Here is a 26,277-nt window from a genome sequence, read left to right as displayed (position 1 = left end):
CTGATTTAATACTTTGGTTTAAAAACCTTGGGGTTCTTCTTAAAATTAGCTTGATGGGACACCTGGGTGGCTCAGTCGGTAGGGTGTGTGACTTTGGCTTAGGTCATTATCTCACAGTCTACGGGTTCAGGCCCCTTGTGGGGCTCTGTGCTGACAGCTCGGAGCCGGGAGCCTGCTTTGGATTCTGTCTCGCTCTCTCTCTGCCTCTCCCCAGCTTGTTCTCTCTCTCTCTCTCTCTCTCTCTCCCTCTCTCTCTCTCTCCCTCTCTCTCTCTCTCTCTCTCTCTCTCAATAATAAATAAATAAACTTAAAAAATTATTTTAAAAAAATAAGCTTGAACAGAAACTTATTTGCTAATGTACATTTCTCTGCTTTCTTGTCCAGACTAGATTGTAAGCCCCAGGTCAGGAGTGTAATTGACATCTCTGTATTCCCATGGTTTGTTGAGCAGAGAATAACCAAGATGTAATACGTGTTCTGATGATTGTATTTACTCTTCTGTAGGGCATTAAAAGTCAGGTTTTGGTTTTTTTAATAAAAATAAATAAAAGTCAGGTTTTAACTGAAATTCAGAAACTACAGTGATTTATGTGTTGGTGTCTGTTCTCTGTTTTTAGTATTCGTATTTACTAACAAGCCAGTTGGAATCTCAACGAATCTACTGGGAAAACAAGATAGTTCGGATAGAGAAGGACACAGCAGAGGAAGTAAGTTTCTGTCTGGACTGCTGCTGACGTGCCACACGGCAGGGCTATCTGATGTTGGGATGGGAGAAGGCAGAATACAAGAAAAAAGGAATGCTGGAATCATTCTTAGGCTGATACAGAGATAGAGAATTGTCTTGCCTCTAAAAAGAAACCTTTGTCATATGTCAGTTATATCTCAATAAAGCCTGGGTGGGGGGGCAGCGGCGGAGAGAAGAAAGAAAACAAGAATTTGGAATCAGTCGGCTCACCCCGGTAATCTAACTTTAGATCAGGATTCCAGAGAGAAGTGGTTAAAAACATGAATCATCATCATTATATTACAGACATAGCCCCTGAAGGCAGTGTCAGGCAACAAGAAATTCTAGACCACAAAGAGAATGAAATTAGTCAAAATGAGGAAAAGGAAGAGGCAAAAATATGCTGTTGCAAATGCTGTCAGCTGAGCATTATTTAAGAAAGGGAGGGAAGCCAACATACACTCTCACCTAGGGTTACCAAATCGAAAAGAATGTATTAAAACTGTATGCCGAGCTCTGTATTATACTAAATATAAGGAAGAAACAAAATACCTGCTACGTACCCTGAAAAAAGAAAACTTGGATTTGAAGACTTGAGTATTTTGGTATTTTTGATTGGGAAGAGATTTGTTTGTTAAATCAATCAGGTTTTCTACGCCTTGTGCAATTCCATTAAAAAAATAGAAGTATGTACGTGAGGACTTGTAATTTGAGTCAGCCAGTTGGTTTGTCAGCTTGGGAACAGCTGCTTTGAGGAGCTGCGTGTGGGCTTCTGTGGCACCAAGATGGTGCTGAGCCCTTCAAAATTGAAGAGAAGAAAATCAGGCTGAGGTGTTAGAGCTTCGGTGGTTCCCGTGATGCCTTGTTTGTCTAGGACACAGGTTTTCAAATTTAGCGAAATCCTTGAAAGAAGATGCCACTCACTCCTCCACCAGGTAGAAGAGGAAAGTGGTGTGTTTTTGGTGGAAACCCAGATGGAGGGCCCAGAACTTCACCTGCTTGGTTTTCCCATCGTCTCCGGCAGGTACAAGGGACCCTGACGGTTCCAAAGAAAGCATTTTGAAAACCAGTGAGCTCCTGAGGGTTCACATAGAATGGGAGTTCCAAGAACCTTTCTCAGGTTCTAGGGACAGTGTTCATCATTCACTGATCCTCTTAGTAGTAATACAGGCTTTTCAATTTTTTTTAATAATTGGGGTGCCCGGGTGGCTCAGTCAGCTGAGCGTCCGACTCTTAATTTCAGCTCAGGTCACGATCCCAGGGTCGTGGGATCGACCTCAGTATGTTGGGCTCTGCGCTGAGCGCGGAACCTCCTTAAGAGTCTCTCCCCCTCTGCCTCCTTCCCCCACGTAGGCGCATGTGCTTGTGCATGCGTACTTTCTCTCTCTGAAATAAGATAACAACAATGAAACAAATAAATCCTTAAATGATTATTTTAGTAATCTTGTGAGTCCCTGGCATAACTAGATCTTCAGAAAGGGACTGCAGAGCCAGGCTCAGGTCTCATCTGTGTGGTAGCTGGGGTTATCCTGGAATTAAGCAGGCAGGGCCAGGCTCACCCATATGTCAGGCCCGTTGGCCCCAGTTTCTGCGTATGCCTACAAATGAGGAGAAATCAAGGTTCTCAAATTAAGGCTTAACACCAGCTTTAAAATCTTTAGTTCAGGGGCGCCTGGGTGGCTCAGTCAGTTGAACGTCCGACTTCGGCTCAGGTCACGATCTCGCGGTTGGTGGGTTCAAGCCCCACGTCGGGCTCTGTGCTGACAGCTTGGAGCCTGGAGCCTGCCTCGGATTGTGTGTCTCCCTCCCTCTCTGCCCCTCCTCCACTCGTACTCTGTCTCTCAAAAATTAATAAAAACGTCAAAAAACAAAAAAGATCTTCAGTTCAAAGTTGTTGATGTAGTTTTTATCAGAACCTTCCAAGTGGTGGAGGTGCCTTTCCAGAGGCACTCAGGGTCACTTGCTGACCGGTTCTGAATGGGGCTTAGAGCACACATGGGAAGGACATGCCTCCGACAGCACTCAGGAGGCCGAGCTCTGGTTACTGCCACTTGGTGTCAAGTCCTGAGTCCCTAGGAGGAACACTCAAAACACAGCCTCAGTACTAGGCGTTTCCACAGGGGGGGTACCTAAAGTGCTTCGTGCAGACCCTTGAGAGCTAAGCTTAGGGTTCTCTCTGCCTTTTAAGACCCTTTAGGATTAACTGCATTCCCTAACGAATGCCTAAAGCTCATTTTTCCTTTGCCGTACAGCTATGGCCTGCAATGTAGTGCAGAGAGGTTTAGAACTTGGGTCCAGTCCCAGACCCACCACGCTCTAGCTGGGTAACTTTGGGCATATTGCCTCACCTTTCCGTAAGCCTGTTGATAAAGTTGACACACTGAAGTCTCTGGCTTCTTATCAGATATAAAGGAGATACTGCTTACAAAACATCTGGCTGGTGCTTGGGCCATAGGATTTAAATTCTCAGTCCCTTTCACCTCCTGCCCTTTCAGCTAGTACTGCCTCACGATCCACCCAGCCTCACTACTTCCCATCCAGTCTTCTCCCTGTGTCCTCGGACTGGTAGAGGTGAGGCATTTCTCAGTTGGGTAGATCGTCACACCTGACTGAATCTAATGTCTGCTTAGCTGGACTTCAACAGACTCTTGGTTTCTGACACGTAATACGCCAGAATCTTAAAATTCTCTTCAGTTTATAAGACAATGTAACATGAATTCGTTCTCCCTATATTGCATTTATAAATTAACTCAAAACAAGAACTGCTTATGTTCCATGTGGCTTCATGGTACATGAGAAAATTTAATAATGAGGTTTTTTTTTGGTGGGGGGGGGGATAGGGACCCAAACAGTTAAAACCCATTATTACAATTTTCTTGGATTAGATTAGTTTGTTAGATTATTTGGTTAGTAATTTTTGGAATGTGATCTCAGGAGGAAAAACACGTGGTGAGTTAAGGAGAGGCTCTGGTCTGGCCTCTGACAGACCGTCTCCTGTCTTACTGCCTGAAGCTCACTCTTTACTTCTGAGCAGTTTCGCTTGGCGTTTAGCTGTGATCCGTTGTTCATCCTTGTATGGGGAAACAGTAAGGGGTAAAAAAAGGGTTTCTCCAAATGTTTATTTCTGTTACAGAAGTTCTTTCAAATGATTGTCTCACCTGTTCTTAGTTTGGTTTATCAAAGTTACGGACAGGTCATTGCAAAAACGCTTGTGAAGTTAGCCCCAGAGACCCCACAAAACTATGCCTCTTTGAAGTGAAACTGATCTCCGTTTGCTCTTCCAGATTAACAACATGAAGGCCAAATTTAAAGAAACAATTGAGAAATGTGACAATCTGGAGCACAGACTGAATGATCTCCTAAAAGAAAAGCAGTCCGTGGAAAGAAAGTAGGTGTAATTGGTCTCTTCTTTAACTTAGCTATTTCATTTTTACAGGTAATCTCCTCCATTCCTATGAACACGCTTTCCTTTTCGAGGGTGCCCATCACTAGGTTTTCAGGGGTCTCCCTATTTATGGAGCAAACTTGTTGTGACTTCCTGTTGATTAAAAACGACCGCATTTCATGCCAGATGGGTGCTGTGTGGAATGCAGAGCTCTCTGCTGATGTCTGTGTTCGCTGTATGTGCAGATACCTTCCGCTGTTGCCTGTAGAGGGCAATTCCCTTGTGCTCAGAGCTGCAGCTTCTCGGAGCCATGGTGGCTGAGAACTGGCAGGAGAGAGAATATGTCTGAGCCGGACACGGTGTGTATTCTGGCCTTAGGCAGGAATTAAAGGCCAGAGTTGTTGGATATGGAGGAAAAAATTCAAGAACGGCATGGCAAGAACATACTCTACTACTGTGATATGGGGAGATAGTTGCTGCTCATGGAAATTACCTTTCTAGTTTAAGTATATTCACAAAAATAATTGGCTTTTTACTTCCAGACAGTGGATGAAAAATAAGGAGGAGAATTTTTAAGAGCTTTTTTTTTTTTTTTTTTTTTTTTTTTAAGAAACCTTCATTCTGGAATAAATTCAGGTTTACAGAGGTTGCTAAGATAGTGCAAAGAGTTTCCATGTACCCTTCACCTGTTTTCCCCACTGTCAAAAGTTATTTTAATAGTTTTTCTTTGTATTGTGGTAAAATCTATATAACAAAATTTGTCCTATTCACTCTAAGTGTATAATTCAGTGGCACTAAGTGGCATTCACAGCATCCTGCTACTGTCACCATCATCTGTTTCAAAATTTTTTCGTCACCCACAAGACTCTCCACCAAAGGTTTTTTTTTTCTTTTAAATATTTTCTTGTTTTTATTTCTTTCCCCACACTCTTAAATATCTTATTTTTTAAGGAATCTCTACACCCAACGTGGGGCTTGAACTCACAGCCCTGAGATTAAGAGTCTCATGCTCTACTGACAACCAGCCAGGTGCCCCAAAGGTTTTTTTCTTTTTTTAAACTGTTCTAAAAGCAACACTACAGGATTAATAGAAATTAAAATATTCTATAGTTTCAGCTCCCTAACAAATTCAACTGTATTAAAGAATTAAAATTGGAAGTTTTCTTCCAGGCTGTAGATTTTGCTATCTAAAGATTACCACTATTCATTGATGGTACCAGTGAATATTTACTCTTCCAGATCTTTTGTTGTACCCATATGAATGTCTCACATACCTTTTTTTCTAGAAAAATAGAATAATATTAGGTATTCTGTTTGGTAAAATATTCCGTTTCTGAGATTTTTTTTTTTTTTCATACTGACACTTGTAACGGCTGCATGGTATTGCATTGTATGGAGGTTCCCTGATAATTTTAACCGGTCCCCTATTGATAGACATTTAAAGTTGTCTCAAGTCTTAGACTAATATAAACTATGGTGCAATGAGCATTTTTCTCCATGTTTCTTTTAGTGCAGTCTTGAATATATTTTATTGGATGAGTTCCTAGAATAGGTATGTCAGAGGGCATGTGAAATTGTGGTTTTTGGAGTTACTGCCACGCTGACGTCCGAAGAGTTTGTACCAGTTCGCACTCCAGTGCCCACGCGGGGAAGTTCCTCTTTTCCCACGGTTGAGCTCTTTGGCATTCCGATACTTAAAAATGGTATATCCAGTGATGCTTTAATTTGTAATTCTTGCCTTGTGAGTAAGATTGAGCGTCAAGAATAAGGCACTCCCTATTCTTGAAAACTCTTCTCCAGTAAATGCAGTGAGGTCAGAGCACTTGACTCTCCAAGAATGTCACTTTTCCTCATAACTTCTTTATCGTAGCTGTTATCTGTAAGCCATCTATTTAACCACAGACTGCAAAACAAAGGAGCAGTAGAAGTTTTACCATGAATCATAGAATCATTTACACTATTGAAAAATTTCTGAGACTTAGAAAAACTGTTACGCCGCCGACTAGAGCGGAATCCTTGCTTCGTACAGCAGTCGCGGTGGCGGCACAGTGGAGACTGTGGTGGCAGTCTCCCTCCGCCACAGGAGGGAGGAGTCCAGTCCCTAAATGGATTCTGAGATCACAGCGCCTCTGTTCAATCCCAGAGCAGAAAGCGGACTGTGTCGGCAAATGAAAAAACATGCTTTTGTCTTCCTTTGTTTTGCAAAAGGTGCACTCAGCTAAACACAAAAGTGGCCAAACTCACCACAGAGCTCAGAGAGGAGCAGGAAATGAACAAGTGTTTGCGTGCCAACCAAGTCCTCCTGCAGAACAAACTGAAGGAGGAGGAGAGGGTGTTGAAGGAAACCTGCGACCAGAAGGATCTGCAGATCACCGAGATCCAGGAGCAGTTGCGTGACGTCATGTTCTACCTGGAGACACAGCAGAAGATCAACCACCTGCCTGCTGAGACCCGGCAGGAAATCCAGGAGGGACAGATCAACATCGCCATGGCCTCAGCCTCCAGCGCCCCCTCTTCGGGGGGCAGCGGGAAGCTGCCCTCCAGGAAAGGCCGCAGCAAGAGGGGCAAGTGACCTTCTGAAAACAGACGTCCCTGAGACTGGTTTCCCTGGCGCAGTGAGGGTGTGCTGGGGCTTCAGCTAAATGTGAGGGCGGACCTTAAATAAGTACAAGTGAGGACCGAGCCGCAGTTGTTTGGATCTTTCATTTGCTGGCGTGTGGTGCGATGAACGTAGGGGTTGCTGACTAGGAGCGCCGATGGAGATGGGCCGTGTTTTAGAAGGTGGCTGCTGTTTTCAACCGTAGTAGTTCACTAACCTCAGACATTCTAATGACCATTTTGCCTTCCTACTTGATAGAAGCCCCAGCTCTGCTGTGCATTTTTCCGTTGTATTTATTGAGTCCGTGTATTTGACGTTCAGGTCTGGGGTCGGTTTAAGATGTCGAATTTTTTTTTTTGTAACCTCAAAGGTAACGTTACCTGAGGTCTAGCAGCTGCTTTAAAGAGAGGTTTGCACTGGCCACTGAGGATTTATGAGAACTCCCCGGTGTTAGTCTGACGTCCTTGTCATCCCCTCCCTGCGTCTGGGAAGAAGAATTGGTTGAATGTCATATGAAAAGAGGCTGGGCCTGTAAACCTTTAGTCACTAGCCTGTCACAGCAGCCTTCTTTTGCTCTAGGACTAGCCAGGAAAAACAAACAACCCTGGGGCAGGCTGAGCAGACTCAGTGTAGGGAAAATGGTGGTGCTTCCACTTTGTTTATTTTCGATGACTCCAGGCCACATTATGAACCTCAAGTAAAGAGGAGGCTGAATGGTTGCTCTAAGACTCCGATCTCAGAGTGGATTTCCTAGCATCTAGCAAGAATCAGCAAGCAGATTTATCATCCATGTGAAAATGGGCAGCGAGGCCTCTGACTAGCTGATTGTGTATTTTGCTAGGATCAGTGTTTTCTGAATGTTTACAAAAGATTGGGCTGCATGCTCAGGTTGCGGCTAGAGGGAGCTTGGGCAGATTTTCAGTTATGCTTTCAAGATACAACCAAAGGCTGTTTCTAAATCCGAAAATTAGAATTTTAACAGGGCCCCTTTAAAACAGTCGTGCAGTGCTCGTTGTGAGCCAACAGAGGGGCTGTGTACTTTCTCTAGAAACCTTAACGTCAAGTAATTCATAATACGCAGTAATTAAGCCAAGTTAAAGGAAGACCCGTGTTGGAATTCAGCTTCCAGAAGGGGTAGCTGGACGCTGAAATGATGGGTTTTGTTTTCTGCTTTAGAATTAGCCAGAGTTTTCCAATGGTCACATTTTAGAATTGTTTTTAGCCTATGGTTAGGCCTCATCCCCTTTGGCGTAAATGTCCTTCGTGTTCCTTGTTAGCACACAAACTGTATTGCTAATCACCATCTATTTTTGTGGGATGCGCTGGAGCATTTCCCAGAAACCCTCACCTGTAACTTTGCGAAATGAATGTACTCAGACATTCTCAAATTCTACTTAGGGCAGGCCAACCCTGGAAGTGCCCCTTGGACTTACATATACAGACACCTTAAAGCAAGAGTGGGAATGTAAAGCGTAACCTAATTCTCTTTCCTATAGAGATTCTATTTTATTTAAAATCTATTTTTACACCAGTTAGAATCCTGCTTTTTTGGCCAAGTACTTGTCTTGCATGTCTGACCTTGCAGAAGCTGGGGTGGATCGTAGCATACTAATTACGAGAATTAGAAGTAGTTTACAAAGCTTGCTCGTTCCTCATTTTCCCATGATCACCTCCACCAGGCAGCCCCACCACCAGCTGGGGGAACAGAGGTTTGCAGTACAGGTGGGATAAGTGCCCTGAAAGGCTGTGCCCAGAGGAATGAGCAAATAGGCAAATGTTTCCAAACTACTTGAAGGTTTAAAAATGTTTTCCAGGAAAAAAAGCATCTTATCAAGATACATAAAGAAAGTGTTTTTGAAAAAGGTCAAAGAGTCACGTTTGATTTTGACAAAATTACATAAGATAGAAACTGTTAGTATTTTCTTCACGATGGAAATGAACCACTTAATATATCCGTACTACCTTGAACAATGAAATTGCATTAAAATAACCGAACTTTGAAATGATTCTGCCCCGTGTGAAATTTGTGTCTCACTGGTTGACATTTGCTTGGGAGCTTGTATCTAAATAACCTAAGAAGGTGTCAATGACCTGAATCTTAAAACAGCACGAAAACCATCCCCTCAACAATCTAGTGAGCAGCTAGATTATTCATCTTCCTACCCCCCTTTGCTCCAGCTTCCCAAACTAATAAAAAGTAGCTGAACCAAATATAGAATAAGGAAAATTATCTGAATTTAAAGGGTCGAGATAGGATGAGACCCGGCACACAACTCTTACAAATGCAAAGCAATCAACTGAGACTTTTTACCAGGCCTTCTAGCAAGCCGAGGTAGTTTCATTTTTTGAAACTGTCCCAGATGTGACTTGTTAGGATACGCTGGGCAAGACAAGGCCCTGAAGCAACTACCCACTCCACGCTTGCGCAGGGAGGTAGGTTGTCCTAAGCAAAAGGGCTGAGAAATGAATTGAAACAGCCAGCCAGTTGAATGTAGAGGACTTGGCAAATCACGAATGAACAACCTTCTGTCATCACTTGGAAACCCCTCTCCTGGTACAGTCGGGATACACAAGTTACAAACGTCATCCTTGATTTGGCTGCTGTGCGTTCTGCCACGTAGCTTGGGCTGGTGGCAAGCTTGGGCTCCCACAATGAAGTCAATGGGCTTATCTAAAAAAGGAAAGCCACTCTCCCATTTGAGGAAAGCGATTTCATTTTCTCCAGGATAAAGCTGAATTAACTGCCGCGGTGAATTCTGCTGCGTTAATTTCTTTCTTGGCAGCAGAAGGGAAATTTTTCAGGAGTCTCTCAAGACCCAGCTCCTGCTCCTTAATGGTGCTGGGGGACATCTAAACTACTCAGAGACCTGGCCATCACCTTAAGCGAGTTTAGGAAGCCACCAAGTGTTCTCCGACAGGCCTCTGCTTCTGGCCAGTCCTTTTCACTTGTGTCCGTGAAGGTTCTGGAAGTGGGAGTTCCAGGATATCTGTATAGTGTCCACACCAACAGATGTAGCTTTTAAAGTTAAAAATTTTAGGGGCGTCTGGGTGGCTCAGTTGAGCATCAGACTCAATTTCGGCTCAGGTCATGATCCCAGGGTCGTGGTGTGGGATCGAGCCCGCATCGGGCTTCATGGTGTGCGTGGAGCCTGCTTGGGATTCTCTCTCTCCCTCTCTTTTTCTCAAATTAAAAAATAAAAAAACCAAAAAAAAAAAACAACCCATATATATACGTGTATATACATATATATATATATATATATATATATATATATATATATATATGAAGTTAAAAGAGTGAAGTGAAGTGAAAAGGAAAAGTGAAGTAGTAATAGGAAGAAAAGCCTTTCCTTTCAGGAACCCTCCCCCCCACCCCCCACCATTTTGTCCTGGAGCCAAAGCCAAGTGCCTCATCCTGTGTAACATGAAGTTCATTTTCACCCCCAAGCACTTCGCTTTAGTCACCCAGGAGCAAAGAAAAAATATTTTTGCATTGGTGCATCAGGAGACCTCAGGGAAGTTACATAAAGCTTCTTTTATTTTTTACCTTTTCTTTTTGGGGAGGGGTTGTGGCCTCTTTATCCCGATTAATGTTATAATCAACCCTTTCATGCCTTGTTTTCATCACTTAAAGGTAATAGTAACCATTTACCACTTACTGGTAACCCTTTTTACCCGGCCTCCCCGGGACTCGCGCCCTCCCCGGAATGCTCAGGCACTTAACAATATCAGGTTCTGTTAGACATTCATTTTGAAAGCTGTACTCCCAGAAGCCAAAACTACCTCAGCAGCGTTTTAGCTCGTATGCTTTTCACCAACGTTGAGCAGTCTCTTATTATAATTCTGGAAGCTTAGGTGAGCACGAAACGGGCGCCGCAGTTGGTTCTTAATCTGGATTTTGCATTCTCAGTGCATTAAAGAAGGCCAGGGAGAGATGAACAATCTGCTGTTTTGTACAAGATGATTGTGGTCTTTGGGGCCTAATGTTGAATTGCTTCGGGTCAGAAACTTCTCGTTGGAATCATCTGGAAAATGTGGTTTTGGTACTTGGCACGGAGCTGCGCTGGTGCAGATAACATTTGTTACTCCAAGGCTAATTACCACGCGCACTAAGTGAACTAAAGCAGCTTTGCTTCTTTTCAGACCGTGTTCTAAATCCCCTGGCCCCAAACTCCTTTCAGATCCAGCCTCAAAATAAATGCAGAGATGTTTGACCTGGCCTCTGTGAAGATGTCTTTTGCCATCTTTGGTCTGGAAGGAGCAGTAGATCCCAGACCAAATCTCCCTGTACGTCTGTTTCCTCATTTAAAAAGGAATGGTTTTGGGGGGGGGCCTGGGTGGCTCAGTTGGTTGAGCGTCTGACTCTTGATCTCAGCTCAGGTCTTGCTCTCTCAGGGTGGTAAGTTCAAGCCCCACGTGCGTTGGGCATGAAACCTATTTAAAAAAAAAAAAAAGTGCACTGAGACTTCCTTCAGCCATCTCAATTCCTGATTGTAAATTCTCAATCCCTTGGTTATGGCCCAATGGGCCAAGAGTCCAGACCTTCCCTAGAGGCCTGGGGGCAGTTGAGCGCCATTAAGACAATGTCTCCCTCCACCACTTGAGAAACTTGCCTGTATCACTTTACATCATTAATATAATGGTTAGCATCAAAAGACTTTGGTGCTAACTGGAAAGAAGGAACTCGGACTAATTTCTGGGGCAAAAGAACAAGATCACAGATCTAGAAGTGAAGAAGAGTCCATGGAAAATTTTAGGAGGAAGAGGAGAACTGCTCTCCTGGAAACACTCCAGCGGGAGAGCAAACAAATTGTGACTTATCACACACGCCAGAGGGTCCTCCGGCAGCATCTTCCAGGAATTATCTTTCGTGAAAGACTGAGCCTTAGCCGTGGCCATGCCCACTCACACATTCTAACTGATTAGTTTGTGCTCACACGGAAACTATGAGCCCAAAACCGTCTGCAGAAGAGACAGCAATAGAAGAGCCACGTCACACAACTTTCCCACCTCCTGGCCCCACCTGTCCTCCGGGGGGGTGGGGGGGGGTGGGGGTGGAAACAACCTCAAATCCTCTTTGCAAAGTGCATGCCTCAGGAAAACAGCTTCGTTGCATTTGTTTCCATGCTGCAGAAAATCAACACTAACTGGCTTTGATCCCAAACAGGGCCAACTGCAGAACACAGAGATTGTGCAGCCAGGAACTCAGAGGCCTCCTCCATCTACCCTCCCCCGCCCAGCACATTCGACTTCAATTATGTGGGAACATGCCTGGGCGGGGGGGCTGCTGCCAGAACTCTCCTGGCCCCGACGGAGGAGGCCCTGTGCTGTGGCCCAGAATCTTTCCTAAAAGTCCATACAGGATCTCTCGGTTGCTGCCAATCGCACACTCTCCCTTTGGCGAGATTCCTAGCTCTGTTTGGCCAGAGCAACACTAAAGCTCTCTTCCCTTACTTTCTTCCTATACGCTGGGTTCTCCGCTCCCTGCGGCCCCCGTTCCCCTCACGCTTATAAATAAGAATGTTCCACTGCTTTTCGGAACCAGAATAATCCCGAGAAAGATAACTTACACCGAGCCCTGCCTCTCTTCTCTTGGAGCCTTCAGGAGACGGCTTTTTGGTGAACTCTTAAAAACAGTTTTCTTTTCACCTGCTGAGATAACATTCTTGTGAGAAGGGAGGTAATTGACGCTAAGAACCCTGATTGTGTTACTGTTGGCTTGTGTGAACCCAAGGGGACTTGGAAAAACCTAGAAGAACATCCCCAGGAGAGACCTCTTTTCCAGCACCAAAGAGGCAATCCAGAGGGGCAGACCCAGAATCCCTGTTTTCTTTGGTAGGACCCAAAGCTGATAGAGAATTAGAAGTGCAGAATTAGAGAATTCTCCTGCACTTGCTGAGCATTAGAGGCGGAAGCAAGCTCTGCCCTGTTTTGATGTGTCTGGTTCCAAGGGCTAGTTCAATTCCTGCTGACCAAACCACAGTTGCCGTGCTGAGTACTTTGCACGTACTATTCCATTCAGTCCTCAAGGCCAGCCTGGTGAGGTAGGTGCAGTTACCCCACTGTACAAATCAAGAAACCGAGGCCCAGTAGGAGACAGTTCAGGACTGGCCAGCGTTGGCTGAGGTTGTGTAGCTGACCCCTGAAGAGGGCAGTGCTCAATCCCAGCATCGCCTGAGTCCAAAATCTGGGCTCCTCACCCACTCTGCTCTACTGCCCCCCTCTAACTCTGGAACTTGGGGACAGAAAGGAAACAGCTCCCAAGACCTGTGTTGTGGTTGCTTTGGGAAAGGAGCCGAGTACCGAGTGGAGACCATGTTGGTGTGAGTGAAACAGTCCAGTACGCCCACCCTCTGCAAGCCTCCCCCTCTCCTCCTGGAACTTTCTAACTTCTCCCTGTCTCCTCTCCCACTTCAGTGGGGCCTGAGCCAGAGCTGATAAAGAAGGAGGAAGAAAACCACGCCAGTGGTTTTCCCCCTCCACCCAAGGGCTGGCTTTGGGAAATCACTTCATTCCGATTGCCTGTTGTGGCCCCTTCACTCCGGGGAGGCTTGGGGCCCAGTCCACACAAACCATTTACGCTGACATCTCGGTTCTTTTATATGGAGCTTCATGGAAACCAGGGTGCTTCCCCAGCTGGAAAAGTTGCTTCTGGAACAAAACTATCTAGACTCTAAGGAGTCCTTTCTTTGAGAATGTAGACTCAGTTACTGCCCCCAGAGGCACAGTCAAACAGGAATAAACAGGCTAACCGGAAACTTTAGATTCTGCAGGGATCAGCTTAACTTGTGGCTTCAGTTTGTTACAGAATAAACAGAGGAGAGAGAAAGCCTAGAACAAAATTTTTATACACTACAGGGGTATGTTACAAAGCGGTGTTAATTTCGCAGGTATAGACTGGTCTGTATGTGTCCACGTGTAGAGGTCTTCCCAGAACTTTTTCTGTCTTCTTCTTTTTTATTAATGTTACAGCAAGTCAGGGGCACCTGCGTGGCTCAGCCGATTAAGCATCGTGATCTCATGGTTCGTGAGTTCGAGCTCCGTGTCAGGCTCTCTGCTTGTCAGCGTGGAGCCTGCTTTGGATCCTCTGTCCCCTTCTCTCTCTTGCCCCCTACCCCCCTAAAAAAATATTAAAAATTTAAAAAAAAATAACCAAATATAATTTAGAATCTAGATTCAATACCTATTATCCTATTTACAATTATATATTTTAAATTCTATAAGACAATTGCAAGAGCATTATATTTTAAGATAGACACATGTATTATTTATATGGTTTTTATTTTTGAGGTGTAATTAGCATATAATAGAATGCAGCTCTCAAGCGTTCAGTTGGATGAGTTTTGACAGTTGTCCACATCCGTGTAATCACCACTCAAACCAAGATGTAGAGCATTTCTATCTCCCCCCCCAAAATAGGATGTTTTATTTATTTTTTATTTTTTAAGTTTATTTATTTATTTTGAGAGAGAGAGAGAGAGAGAGCGAGCACAAGTGGGGGAGGGGCAGAGAAATGAGAGAGAGAGAGAATCCCAAGCAGGCTCCATACTGACAGCACGGAGCCAGACATGGGGCTCAAATTCACTAACTGTGAGATCATGACCTGAGCCAAAATCAAGAGTCAAATGCTTAGCCAACTGAGCCACCCAGGTGCCCCAGGATGTTTTATTTTTATTATTTTTTTAATGTTTATTTTTGAGAGAGAGAGAGAGAGAGAGACAGAGCATGAGCATGAGCATGGGAAGGGCAGAGAGAGGGGTAGACACAGAATCTGAAGCAGGCTCCAGGCTCTGAGCTGTCAGCACACAGCCCGACGCAGGGCTTGAACCCACAAACTGCGAGATCATGACCTGAGCTGAAGTCAGATGCTCAACTGACTGAGCCACCTAGGTGCCCCAGATGTTTTATTTTTAAAGCAGAAAAATATAGAGAGGAAAATTAAAAGTATTCTTATCAACAGAGGAAACCATGAACACTGAACTCTTTGAGTTGTTTCTTCTGGTGTTTCCCATGCGTATTGTTTCTCTAGGTTTATTTGTTCTCTCGGTAATTACGTGAGGGCCTACTAAGTGCCAGACACAATCAGGATTCGAGGGATATAGCAGCAAATACAACAGTCCCCGTCATTGCTGCCCTAAAAACAAATGAAACTGTATGGGATTTCAGATAACTGTAAGTGCTAGGAAGAAATAGTGTAAGGGGATGGGAGGGAAGGGCTACTGTAGCTAGGGATAGTCACAGAGGCTTCATGGTCGATGCTGTACAAAAAAAATGCTTGATTCGGACTTGCCTCCAGAACTATGAGGGAATCGACTTCTATTGTCCTAAGCCCCCCAGTTTGCGGCTCTTTGTTACCCTAGGAAACTGACACACGGGTCTGACAGCTGCTCTCTCCTCCCTGGCCATTTCCCATTCCTGCAGTCCACCTGACTACTTACCACGTCCTCGCGAAGGCTCTTCTCGTCCCCAGGAGTAGCCTGGCTCCCCCAGGCCATGGGTTCTCTACACATCAGTAATCATGAGTCATCCCTGGTCATCTCCCCCAGCCCTCAGGAGAGGGATTCTCAGGGCTGGGTCCCGGCCTTTCTCTTCCTTCTCCTCTCTCTAGGTGACCTCACCAATTCCTGTGGCTTGAAAGACCATCTTGATGCAGTGAGATCCCCAGATTTCTATCTCTGGCATAGATCCTGCTCTGAGCTCCAGACTCACAGCTCCATCTGCTTGCTCAATGTTTCTGTTGGGATGTTGCATACACACATACCTTCTTGCGTTTGAAAGGAATGCTTCCATTCTCCCCCACGAATCTAGCTCTACCCCCAGCTCCGGTCTTTTGTCTTGGAGTAAGAACCATCCTCAGCGGTCCAGTAACTCGAGCCGGAAATCGCCCTCGATTCCTCCCTCTCTCCCCTCCCCAGCCATCCACAGGTCCCCCAGATGTCTGCAGAGCAGACTCTGTCCAAGCCACCGTCTTCCCTCACCTGGACAATGCAGTGGCTTCCTTGCTGGTCTTTCCACTGTTACTCCTGCCCCCTTCCAAAGCATCTGTGACACAGCATTGCCTCCCCGCCCCCACTTAGGACGTTTATAAAACCCACGCGTGGTTTTCCTGGATCTTAGAATAAGATCTTGCGTGATCTGGCCCTGACCTGCCTTTCTAGTGTCATCTCACAGTACTCTCCCTCCCCGTCACTACTTCCCAGCTCCATTGAGACCTACACAGGGTATATATTCATAAGCTATCACAGCCGTAACAAAGGGCCACAAACTCAAAGGCTCAGACAACAGAAATGTATTGTCTTGCGGTCTGGAGGCTAAAAGTCCAAGATCGAGGTGACTACAGGGGTGGTTCCTTCTGAGACCCTGCAGGAAGGATGTGCTCAAGGCCTCTCACTGCAAGCAGAGATCTGGCAAGTATTTTCCCCTGCCCCCTGCCACCTGGACAGGTAGTGCAGTGCAGAAATTTGTGCCCGGGCCTGGGTTCAAATCCCAGCTCTGCCACTGCCTGGCTGTGTGATCCAGGGAAAGTTATGTGACATCTCTGAGCAGTGACTTCATCTCCAAAATGGAGACAGTAGTGGCATGTGCCCCTCAGAAGATTGTGGGAGGATTAAAGGACCTGGTGCTTAGTTCGGCTCAATGCGCACAAGTAGTGGTCTCTGTGTTAGCGTTTTCCCTGCTCTCGCTCTCCCCCAGCCTGTGTTAGTGGTCCCTGTCCTGCTTCCTGGTGGCCCCTGTGCTTATCTCTGTCACTGTCCCCTGGCTAGACGATATGCATTTTGAAGGTGGGGGCCATTTTCCTTAATCCGCACAAGGCCTAGCCCAGAGGAGCCCCTCAACACTGGACTGTTGGAATGAATGAATGAATGCACAAAGGTCAGGCAGAGTAAAACCAAGCACGCTTTGCATGATCGAAGGCAGGCAAGGGGCAACTTCACCTGTAAAATGCCAGCACCTAGCACCTAGCACTTCCCCTAGAACGTACAGGGCTTTAATAAACACCTGCTGAGTGAATTGGGAAGGGCAACAGGAAGAGTGCACAAAATGTCTGAGGGGTTTGGGAGAGGGCAGGGTGATTGTGACTGCGCACGTCAGCGATGGCTTTAGGGACAAGATGGCAATTGAGATGGACCTTGGAAGGACAGAGTGGACTGGCCTCTCCTGTGGCCTATATCTTTGGAGCGCTAAAGCAAGTCTGGAGAAAACTGCCTTGAGCACATTCCGCCAGAGTTAGAGGAATGTATCTGTGAGATGCCTTCAGCTACAAGTAACAGAATCCCAACTGAACGTGGCTCACACAATGAGGGCTGCATCTCCCGCAGTGAGAATGGAGGTAGGCCAAGTCCTGGATTGGCTAAACGAGTGGCTTAACAACCTCACCAAAGACCTGATCCAGAAGCCCTCCGAGAGACTTGCTCTCACGTTCCACAAGGCCAACCACGGTTCAGTTCCCAAGACCAGAGGTGGGCCTCACCACCCTGGAAGCTCAAAGAGGGTGAACGTGTGCACAACTGCGCTGCTCTCTTAGCAGATGGAAGAATCATAATTGGCTGTAGCCAATCATGGGAATCTTATTCTGCTATGCGAGAGCTCAGGGTCAGGGATGGTGACTAGATTATGACTAGATTATGGTCAATGAGATGGAGAGGGACGTGGGCTGGGGATTTCTGGAAAAGATGTTACCCCCTGAAATAAAAAAAGGTGAAAATGAGAAAGTTCCTTTTCTCCTGCCTCCTTCCTTTCTTCTTTTCTTGCTTCTCAGAAGGCCACTGTGCGAGGCTGTCACAGCAGCCATTCTCTGATCCAGAGGAACAATGTGATAGGCAGGCTGAGGATGGCAGAGCAGAAAGAGAGAAAGAACCTGGTTCTTGATGACATGGTCGAATCACCAAGCCAACACTGGAGTTGCTTACCTCCAGACAGCTAATTCTTGCAACAAACAAACCTTTATCACTTAAGTCCCGTTAGTTAGGGACTTAAAGCATTCCTGATTGATAGTCTCTAACTCTGTCTAACCTTACTTCCCTCTATACACTTCACATTCCTTCTTTGCTGGTAACAAGTGAATTTGGGGCTGCTGGTGGCCATCTCTTTTGCGGTGTGGAAGGAGACCACTTGAAAATAAAATCAATACGGCACAAAGAACGGGGGAGAAATGGAGAGGGACCAATCCCTGACGTCTCTGTCTGAGGGCCCCTGGATCCAGCTGTGCCAGAAATGAGCCCTAGTCTTAGACCTTGCAGCTACATAAGCCGGTAAATTCCATCCTCCCTGCCCTGCACCTTTGTCTTTCTTAATCCCGTTCTCCTGATTTTCTGCCATTGAAAGAGGCCAGTGTTATCCCTTCAGTGTCTTCCCTCACATCGCATATCATCCCAAAGTATTTGTCAAGGAGATGAATTCACTACTTTACCTTCTGTTTCCTGCACCCCGGACTTGGAAGCTACCCACCCACACTACAGTCATATAGCTAGGTCTCTACACAGTGCAAAGAATTAGACCATGAAGCCTTACAAGTTATAGCCTGTATTTGTCGGGATTCATTCAGGCACAAGTCAGATATCCAACCCCAACTGACAGAAGCAAAAAAAAAAAGGGGGGGGGCATTGCTTAGCTCTTGTCAAGGGAAGTCCAAGGGTGGGGCTGGCCTTGGGGACTGGGGTCACGCATCGGCCCAGCTCATTAACCACCCAGAGCTCAGTTTTCCTCCAAGTTGACCTCGCCCTCCTTTCTGTACGCAGGCTTCCCCAAGGTGGAGGCTGATGAGGAGGGCGGGACCTCCCCCTGGCTCACCAGCACCTTCTCTCTCCAGCCTCCATGTAGAATCCCATGGCTTCATTTTCTTTAGCCCAGTCTGGGCAACATGCCCCCGTCTGGGACAACCACTCTGACTCTGACCGGATATACCTATGCCATGGGCCCCAGCTCTGTGGGCTTTAGGGCAATGTGACCGTGACCACCTTGTGTGGGAAGATAAAACTCCCCAAAGGAAGGAAGGGAGCTGTTATGCACACGAGGGGGGGGGGGTCAGGAATGCAGGGCCTGGTGGATGGAACAACTGACATCTATCATAAAGCCTTCCCACTACAAACCGGGACTTCAAGAATCTTAATGAATTTCACTAACTGCTTTTGGACTCACGAAATGCCTTTTTGCACCTGTTAAGTGCCATGAGCTATGCGTTAGGAGCTGGGGCAATAAAGACAATCAAGCAGAAGTCCCTACTCCTACAGACTTCACTGTTGAGTAAGTGATCAGATGTGTAAACCAGATATTGTTTGTATGTCATAAGTTGCTATGCTCTGGGAACATGAGAAAGAGTGCACTTCATTCTTCCGGTAGTGGGGATTAAGGAAAGCTACAGAAGAGAAGTGCCATTTGAGCTAAGCCTAGAAATTAAAGTATGGAGATGGGCAGGTGGAAAGGGGTGGGCCAGTCATTCAGCACAGGAAAGAGAAAGAGCAAAGGAGCAGAGGGGAGGAAGTGGCTGGTGGGTCCTGAGAGCGTCAGGGGAGTCCCAGCTGGCTAAAGTGGGGGTGTCACATGTTTGGGTACAGTGGTGGGCCCTCAAAGATACCCACATCCTGATCCCCTGAACTTGTGTGCATTACTTTATATGGCAGAAGGGACACTGCAGATGATCTTAAGATGGGGAGGTTATCCTGAATTAACCAGCTGAGGCCTAAATGCAACCCCAAAGATCCTTATCAGTGGGCGGCAGAGACCAGAGTGGGTAGGAGGTGGTGTGGCAATAAAAACAGAGGGAGAAAAGGCAATGTGGGGCCACAAGCCAAGGAATGTGAACAGCGTACAGAAGAAAAGACGAGGAACAGAGTCTCCCCGAGAGCCTCCAGAAGAAACCAGGCAGGCTAACACCTTGAAGCTAGTTAGCCCCATAAGACTCATTGTGGACTTCTGGCCTCTGTAACTGTAAGATGATAAATGTGTGTGGTTTCGATCTGCTAAATTTGCGGCAATTTGTTAAAGAAGCAATGCAGTAGGAAACGGATACAGGTAGGGTGGTTGATGGAAAGAGAACAGGTTATGAGGGCCTTGTCTATCACTCTAAGAAATTTGGATGTCATCGCCTACAGGACCGGGAAACGAGAGACTCATAAGGGCAGCAGGATTAGGTGGGTGTCTTAGAAAACTCCGCTGTGGTCATAAGAAGGACAGGTGGGGTGGGGCAGGTGGGGAGCAGAGACTGGAGGCCAGTGAGGCTTTTTAGAAGCTCAGGTGAGAGACGACGGCTCTGTGTTAGGCCAGTGGGGACGGAGAGGTGGAAAGAGATAAGGACGTTGTTTCCAGGTCCCAAAGGCCGGATGAGTGAGCATGAGGTGGGGAGGGAGACAGCATGGTGGTGCGTGTACCCACATGGTGGTGCACAGCTACGTGCACGATGCTCCTAAGAGCTGAGGAACAGCATTGCAGAGGGAGAGGAAAGAGTTCCATTTAACTGTAATCAATAGAACGTTCATGCCCATCACCGTGCCCAGGGCAGGGCCTTCTTTCCCATTTCGGTTCTGCTTCACCTCTCTGCCTGATACCAAACCACTAACCACATGCCAAGCCGTGTGCCAAGCACTTGACAAGTATTACCAAAAAACATCCTCGGCCAACCCTACAACGTAGGTACTGTTACCATTTCCACTTCATAGATGAGGAAACCGGGACACAGAAAAGTGAAAGAACTTGCCCGTGGCTACCTGGCTAGCAAAGAGTAGAACTGGCTTTCAACCCCAGACAGTCGGAAGTTGGGAGGGAACTTAGGCTGGCCAGGAAGGGGAGGGGTAATGAATGTGATTTGGGACACACACATGAGTCTAAAGGTTCTTTCTGCAGGATGTTGAGGTGGAAATGGACAGTAGGCAGCTGGCAAGACGGGTCCGGAGCTGACAACAGGACAGCTCTGGGGATTCATTGTCATATGGGCGTGGCCAAGACTCTGGATATAGCAAAGAATGGCCAAGACAGTATAGATGTAAGACGACACGAAGGCTTAAGACATAGCTTGGAGGACAGTGACAAATGGGGCAGGAGTGAAAGAGACCGAGAAAGAGCTGCCTGAAAGGTCAGGGGAGGGGCCCGTTGGTAGGATGTCCGGAAACCTGTCTTATTGTGGGAGTGGGGAGCCGCGGTCAGCGGTTTAGCACGGGGCCAAGAGGCCAAGCAGGGCAGCTTGGAAGAAAGGCCATTGCACTGGGCATTGGAGCATCGGTGACCACTGCCAGAGCACTTTGGGTGGACTGGTGGGGCTGGAAGCCTTGTTATCCAGGACTGAGGAGGGCACAAAAAGTCAGGAGGTGGAGTGGCCATTGCGGACTAGAAGTTTGGTGGCAAAAGGAAGGGGAGTAATCGGCAAAAAGCTTGAGGGAGATGCAAGATGTCGTGTTTCATTTCCAGGTTGGGGGACACTTGGACATGTTGACAGGAAGCAGTAAAAGACGTTGACAGTTAGGTGGAGGTCTGTTGCTTTCACTCTCTGCTCCCAAGTGCAAGTTTTCCCTTGGGGAACTGTCTCCCGCTTCTTGGGACGTCGCCTGTCCCTACTCCGGAAGTAGTCATGTGACTCAGGCCTGGTCAACCAGCATGTTCTTAGCCCCTGGCCTCAGTGATAGGTTAATAAAAGAACACGTGACACAGTTTCCTGCCCAATGAGCATTGGCCATGGGAATTTTGCCGTAATCCTGTCTTCGGGGACTGCCAAGCTGCAGAATGAAAGCATTTTTACTACCACGTAAGGAGGACCTGCCTGGGAATGTAGTCAACACGGATGATAACAGAGCTGAGAGATGGTGAGGGACCGGGTCCCCAAGCCTAATACATTCTTCAGCCAGTTTGTGCAAGGCTGTTGTGCCACTTGAAATGGAGACTCATGGGGAGGGGTGGGTATGATTTTTATTGGACAAGGATGACATCTGTTCTTCTCAGGCTCACTCACAAGCTCACTTGGCTGGCCTCAGTTCCTCCCTGGCTGTTATAGGAGACTTTGGTTCTTGCTACACGGGGGTCTCCTTAAGCTGCCGAGTGTCCTCATGACACGGTAGCTGGCTTCTGCCTGAGCCAGTTGTCTGAGGAAGAGAAAGCAAAAGCGCCAGCCCAAGATGAGAGCCGAAAGCTTTTCAGTAACCTAATTCTGGAAGTGACATACCATTGCTTCCACCATATTGTGTGTTTGAAGCTAGTCACTAAGTCCATCGCAGTCACAAGGGGACTAGAGTTAAGCTTCATTTCTTCCTCTTCTCTTTCTCCTCCTCCTCCTCCTTCTTCTTTTTCAATTTTAAGTAAACTCTATGCCACACATGGGGCTTGAACTCATGACCTTGAGATCAAGGGTGGCATGCTCTCCCTACTGAGCCAGCCAGGCACCCCGGGCTTCACTTCTCAAAGGGAGGCCTATTAGAGGATTTGTGGGGCATAGTTTTTAAACTACCATCCCACCAAACGTCCCCCTAATATCTCATTCATGAGATTGGGGTCACATGGTGATACCTGAACCAGTCACTGGCAACGGGAGTGGATTATTTTAAGGTTAGTCACTTCTGGGGCCGGGCTCAGCTTCCTCGAGGCTCAGGGCTGCTTGGGGGAAGGGAGATGCCTCAACAGAATCGGTATTCCGGGAGAAAGGGAAGAACGGGCGCCCGTGTGGCACCAGCAGTCGGGGGTTACTCAGGGGTGGGTAACTGGGAAGGCAGGGAAGAGGTTTCAAAGGAAGAGGAGCTAAGTTTAAAAATTAAGTCCCAGATCCTTTGGTGGTATATATTTACCAGAAGAAGAGAAAGAATAAGATGAATGGAGTTTCCTTTCTGACTTGGAACCCTGTTTTGTCCCCTCTGCCCTAGAAATTTTGTAATTTGTGTTCTCTGCAGAGACACGATAATCCTTTTTCTCACTGAGTCTTCGCAAAAATGCTAACTATTTCATAATGAAAGTCAAGGTTGCGCTAATTAAAGGATCTAACATGAAGCCTAAACAGTTTTATTTTTAATTGAAGTGAAATTCACATACAATTCAAATTAACCGTTTTAAAGTGAGCCATTCAGTGGCATTTAGTACATTTACGATGCTGTGCAACTATCACCTCTGTCTAGGCCCAACATGTTTACATACTCCCCGCCCCCGCCAAAAGCAACACTGGACCCATTAGGAGTCACTCTCCATCCCCCCGTCCCCCCAGTCCCTGGCAACCACCAATCTACTTTCTGTCTCTATGGATTTACCTACTCTGGACATTTTATATAAATGGAATCATACAATATGTGACCTTTTGTGTCTGGCTTCTTTCACTTAGCATCATGGTTTTGAAGTTCATTCATGATGGTGTATATCAGAACCTCATTCCTTTTTTTTTTTTTTTTTAAATAATTTTTTAATGTTTATTTATTTTTGAGACAGAGCAAGGCGGTGGTGGGGGTGGCGGAGAGAGAGGGAGACACAGAATCCGAAGCAGGCTCCAGGCTCTGAGCTGCCAGCACAGAGCCGGATGTGGGGCTTAAACTCACAGACTGTGAGATCATGACCTGAGCCAAAGTCAGACGCTCAACCGACTGAGCCACCCAGGTGTCCTCCCCCCAACCTTTTTTTTTTTTTGAGAGAGAGAGAGAGCAGGGAAAGGGCAGAGAGGAGAGAGGAAGAGAGAGAATCCCAAGCAGGCTCCACACTGTCAGGACAGTGCCCAATGCAGGGCTCAAACTCGTGAACTGTGAGATCATGACCTGAGCCAAAACCAAGAGTCAGACACTTAGCTGACTGAGCCACCCAGGCACCCCAGAACCTCATTCTTTTTTACGACTGAATATTCCATTGTACGGTTATATATATATATTTTTTTCTTGTTTGTTTGTTTGTTTGTTTATCCATTCACCCAGTTATAGACATATGGGATGCTCCCACTTTTTGGCTACCACAAATAGTGCTGTTATGAACATGCATGTACACATACTATTTTGAGTGTCTGTTTTCAATCTTGGAGGGGTATACACCTAGGAATGAAATTGCTGAGTCACATGGTACTTCCATGTTTAACTCCTGATGAGTGACAAACTGTTTTCTAAAACAGCTATATCATTTTACATTCTCACCAGCAATGTGTGAGGGTTTCAATTTCTTCATATCCTTGCCAACACTTGTTATTTTCCATTGTTTTCAGTGTGACCACCCTAGTGGGTTTGAAATGGCAAAGGAGATTTTAGAGGTGCCCATTAATTACCTAATTATTTCAGATCAACAGGGTGAAAATCTTACATTTGATTTTTCTTAAAACAAAGAAAGAGGGGTGCCTGGGTGGCTCAGCTGGTTGAGTGTCCGACTTCGGCTTAGGTCATGATCTCATGGTTCGTGGGTTCGAGCCCCGCATCAGGATCTGTGCTGACAGCTCAGAGCCTGGAACCTGCTTTGGATTCTGTGTCTCCCTCTCTCTCTCTCTCTCTGCTCCCCCCACCCCCCACTCACGCTCTCTCTCTCTCTCTCAAAAATAAATAAACATTAAAAAATTTTTTAAAAAAAGAAAGAAAGAAAGAAAGAAGGAAAGAAAGAAAGAAAGAAAGAAAGAAAGAAAGGAAGAAAGAAAGAAAGAAATGGAGGTGCCTGGGTGGCTCAATCAGTTAAGCATCTGACTCTTGATCTCCGTTCAGGTCTTGATCTCAGGGTTGTCAGTTCAAGCCCTGCATTGGACTATATACTAGCTGTGAAGCCTACTTAAAAAAAGTAAATAAAATAAAATCAGTTAAAAAAAAAAAGAATGTAAAAGCAAACTAAGCTTCTACTAGCCTTCATCTATTCTAATTAAGAATTGGCTTTTGAACAATTTGAGGGTGGAACTACCCTTGTAAATGCTCTTAGGAGATTAAATTCACTAAAATGTGCTTCAAAACCAGCCAAAGAAGAACAGTGGAAACTCACATTGACAACGTTGAGCCAGGCTCCTAAATAACTACCAGAAAAGTGGAAAGCATTGTGGTCTCCTTGTCACAACTGAGCAAAGCAGAAAAAAAGAAAACAGCCAGAAGCCAGTCTATGATATGTATTTGTATCCATTTAACCATGATCAGAAGAGTTTAATGGAAATGAGCCATAAGAAATCAGATAGATCCAATATGTGTATTTATCTGCCTATCTATAAAATGTGGATACCTTTTTTAAATTTATTTTTTTTAATTTACATCCAAGTTGGTTAGCATATGGTGCAACAATGATTTCAGGAGTAGATTCCTTAATGCCCCTTACCCATTTAGCCCATCCCCCCACCCACAGTCCTTCCAGCAACCCTCAGTTTGTTCTCTGTATTTAAGAGTCTCTTATGTTTTGTCCCCCTCCCTGTTTTTATGTTATTTTTGCTTCCCTTACCTTATGTTCATCTGTTTTATATCTTAAAGTCCTCATGAGTGAAGTCATATGATGGATATCTTTTTTTTTAATGTTTATTTATTTTTGAGAGAGAGAGAGAGAGACAGAGCACGAGCAGGGAAGGGACAAAGAGAGGGAGATACAGAATCCGAGCAGGCTCCAGGCTCTGAGCTGTCAGCACAGAGCCTGACACGGGACTCGAACTCACGAACCATGAGATCATGACCTGAGCGGAAGTCAGATGCTTAACCGATGGAGCCACCCAGGTGCCCCCAAAATATGGATACCTTTGATATCGATCTACAGATATATCTGGATTCATTTATGTTGAATTTGCTGTGTTGTCTGTTTTATATAGGCAAATAGATATAGATGATATAGATATAGATATAGATATAGATATAGATATAGATATAGATATAGATGTAGATATAGATAGATGTACAAATACAATTGACCTTTGAACAACATGGGTTTGAACTAAGTGGGTCCACTTATATGTGGATTTTTTTTCCAATAAATATAGCATAGTCAATGTATTTTCTCTTCCTTATAATAACACTTTTCTCTAGCTTAATTTATTGTAAGAATACAGGACATAATACATATCGCCTACAAAATATGTGTTAACTAACTCTTTATGTTACTGTTAAGGCTTCCAGTGAACAGTAGGCTATCAATAAAGTTTTTGGGGAGTCAAAAGTCATATGTGGATTTTCAGCTGGGGTTGGCACCCCAACCGCTGCATTGTTCAAGGGCCAACTGTATATCTCTTTTATCTTGTTATCCATTTCCGTGGTTGTCCAGGAGTGCATTTATTTAATTTATTTTTTATTTTTTAAATTTTTTAACATTTATTCATTTTTGAAAGGCAGAGACAGAGCGTGGACGGGGGAGGGGCAGAGAGAGAGGGAGACACAGAATCCGAAGCAGGCTCCAGGCTCCGAGCTGTCAGCACAGAGCCCGTCACGGAGCTCGAACTCATGGACCGCGAGATCACGACCTGAGCCGAAGTCAGATGCTTAACCGACTGAGCCACCCAGGGGCCCCTAATTTATTTTTTTTAAGTAATCTCTATGCCCAGCATCTATTACCTCTCTATGGTGCTCAGTCTCATGACCCCAAGATCAAGAGTCACATGCCCTACTGACTGATCCGGACAGGTGCCCCCCAGGAATGCATTTATAAAACACAACACATATAGGACACCTGGGTGGTTCAGTTAAG

The 26,277-nt window shown here is 45.7% G+C and overlaps 2 protein-coding genes across 3 annotated transcripts in view; one reads left to right on the top strand and one right to left on the bottom strand.

Moving 5' to 3' along the window:
- LOC122204266 (BRCA1 associated protein) overlaps positions 1-8,714 on the top strand; it is a 93,733-nt gene extending 85,019 nt beyond the window's left edge. For both annotated transcript variants that reach the window (XM_042911745.1, XM_042911743.1), the window contains exons 10-12: positions 618-707; positions 4,009-4,112; positions 6,318-8,714. In XM_042911745.1, the coding sequence (XP_042767679.1) occupies positions 618-707; positions 4,009-4,112; positions 6,318-6,681 (558 nt within the window). In that variant the 3' untranslated portion in view covers positions 6,682-8,714. The remainder of the gene's footprint in view (positions 1-617; positions 708-4,008; positions 4,113-6,317) is intronic.
- The window catches only part of LOC122204271 (60S ribosomal protein L6-like), a 738,693-nt gene that overhangs the window by 671,269 nt on the left and 41,147 nt on the right, over positions 1-26,277 (bottom strand). The window lies entirely within an intron of this gene.

The sequence above is a fragment of the Panthera leo genome, chromosome D3 (genome assembly GCF_018350215.1).
Source record: "Panthera leo isolate Ple1 chromosome D3, P.leo_Ple1_pat1.1, whole genome shotgun sequence".
Classification (NCBI taxonomy): domain Eukaryota; kingdom Metazoa; phylum Chordata; class Mammalia; order Carnivora; family Felidae; genus Panthera; species Panthera leo.
Note: the sequence above shows the minus strand (reverse complement) of the source record. Positions and strands in the feature narration are given on the sequence as shown.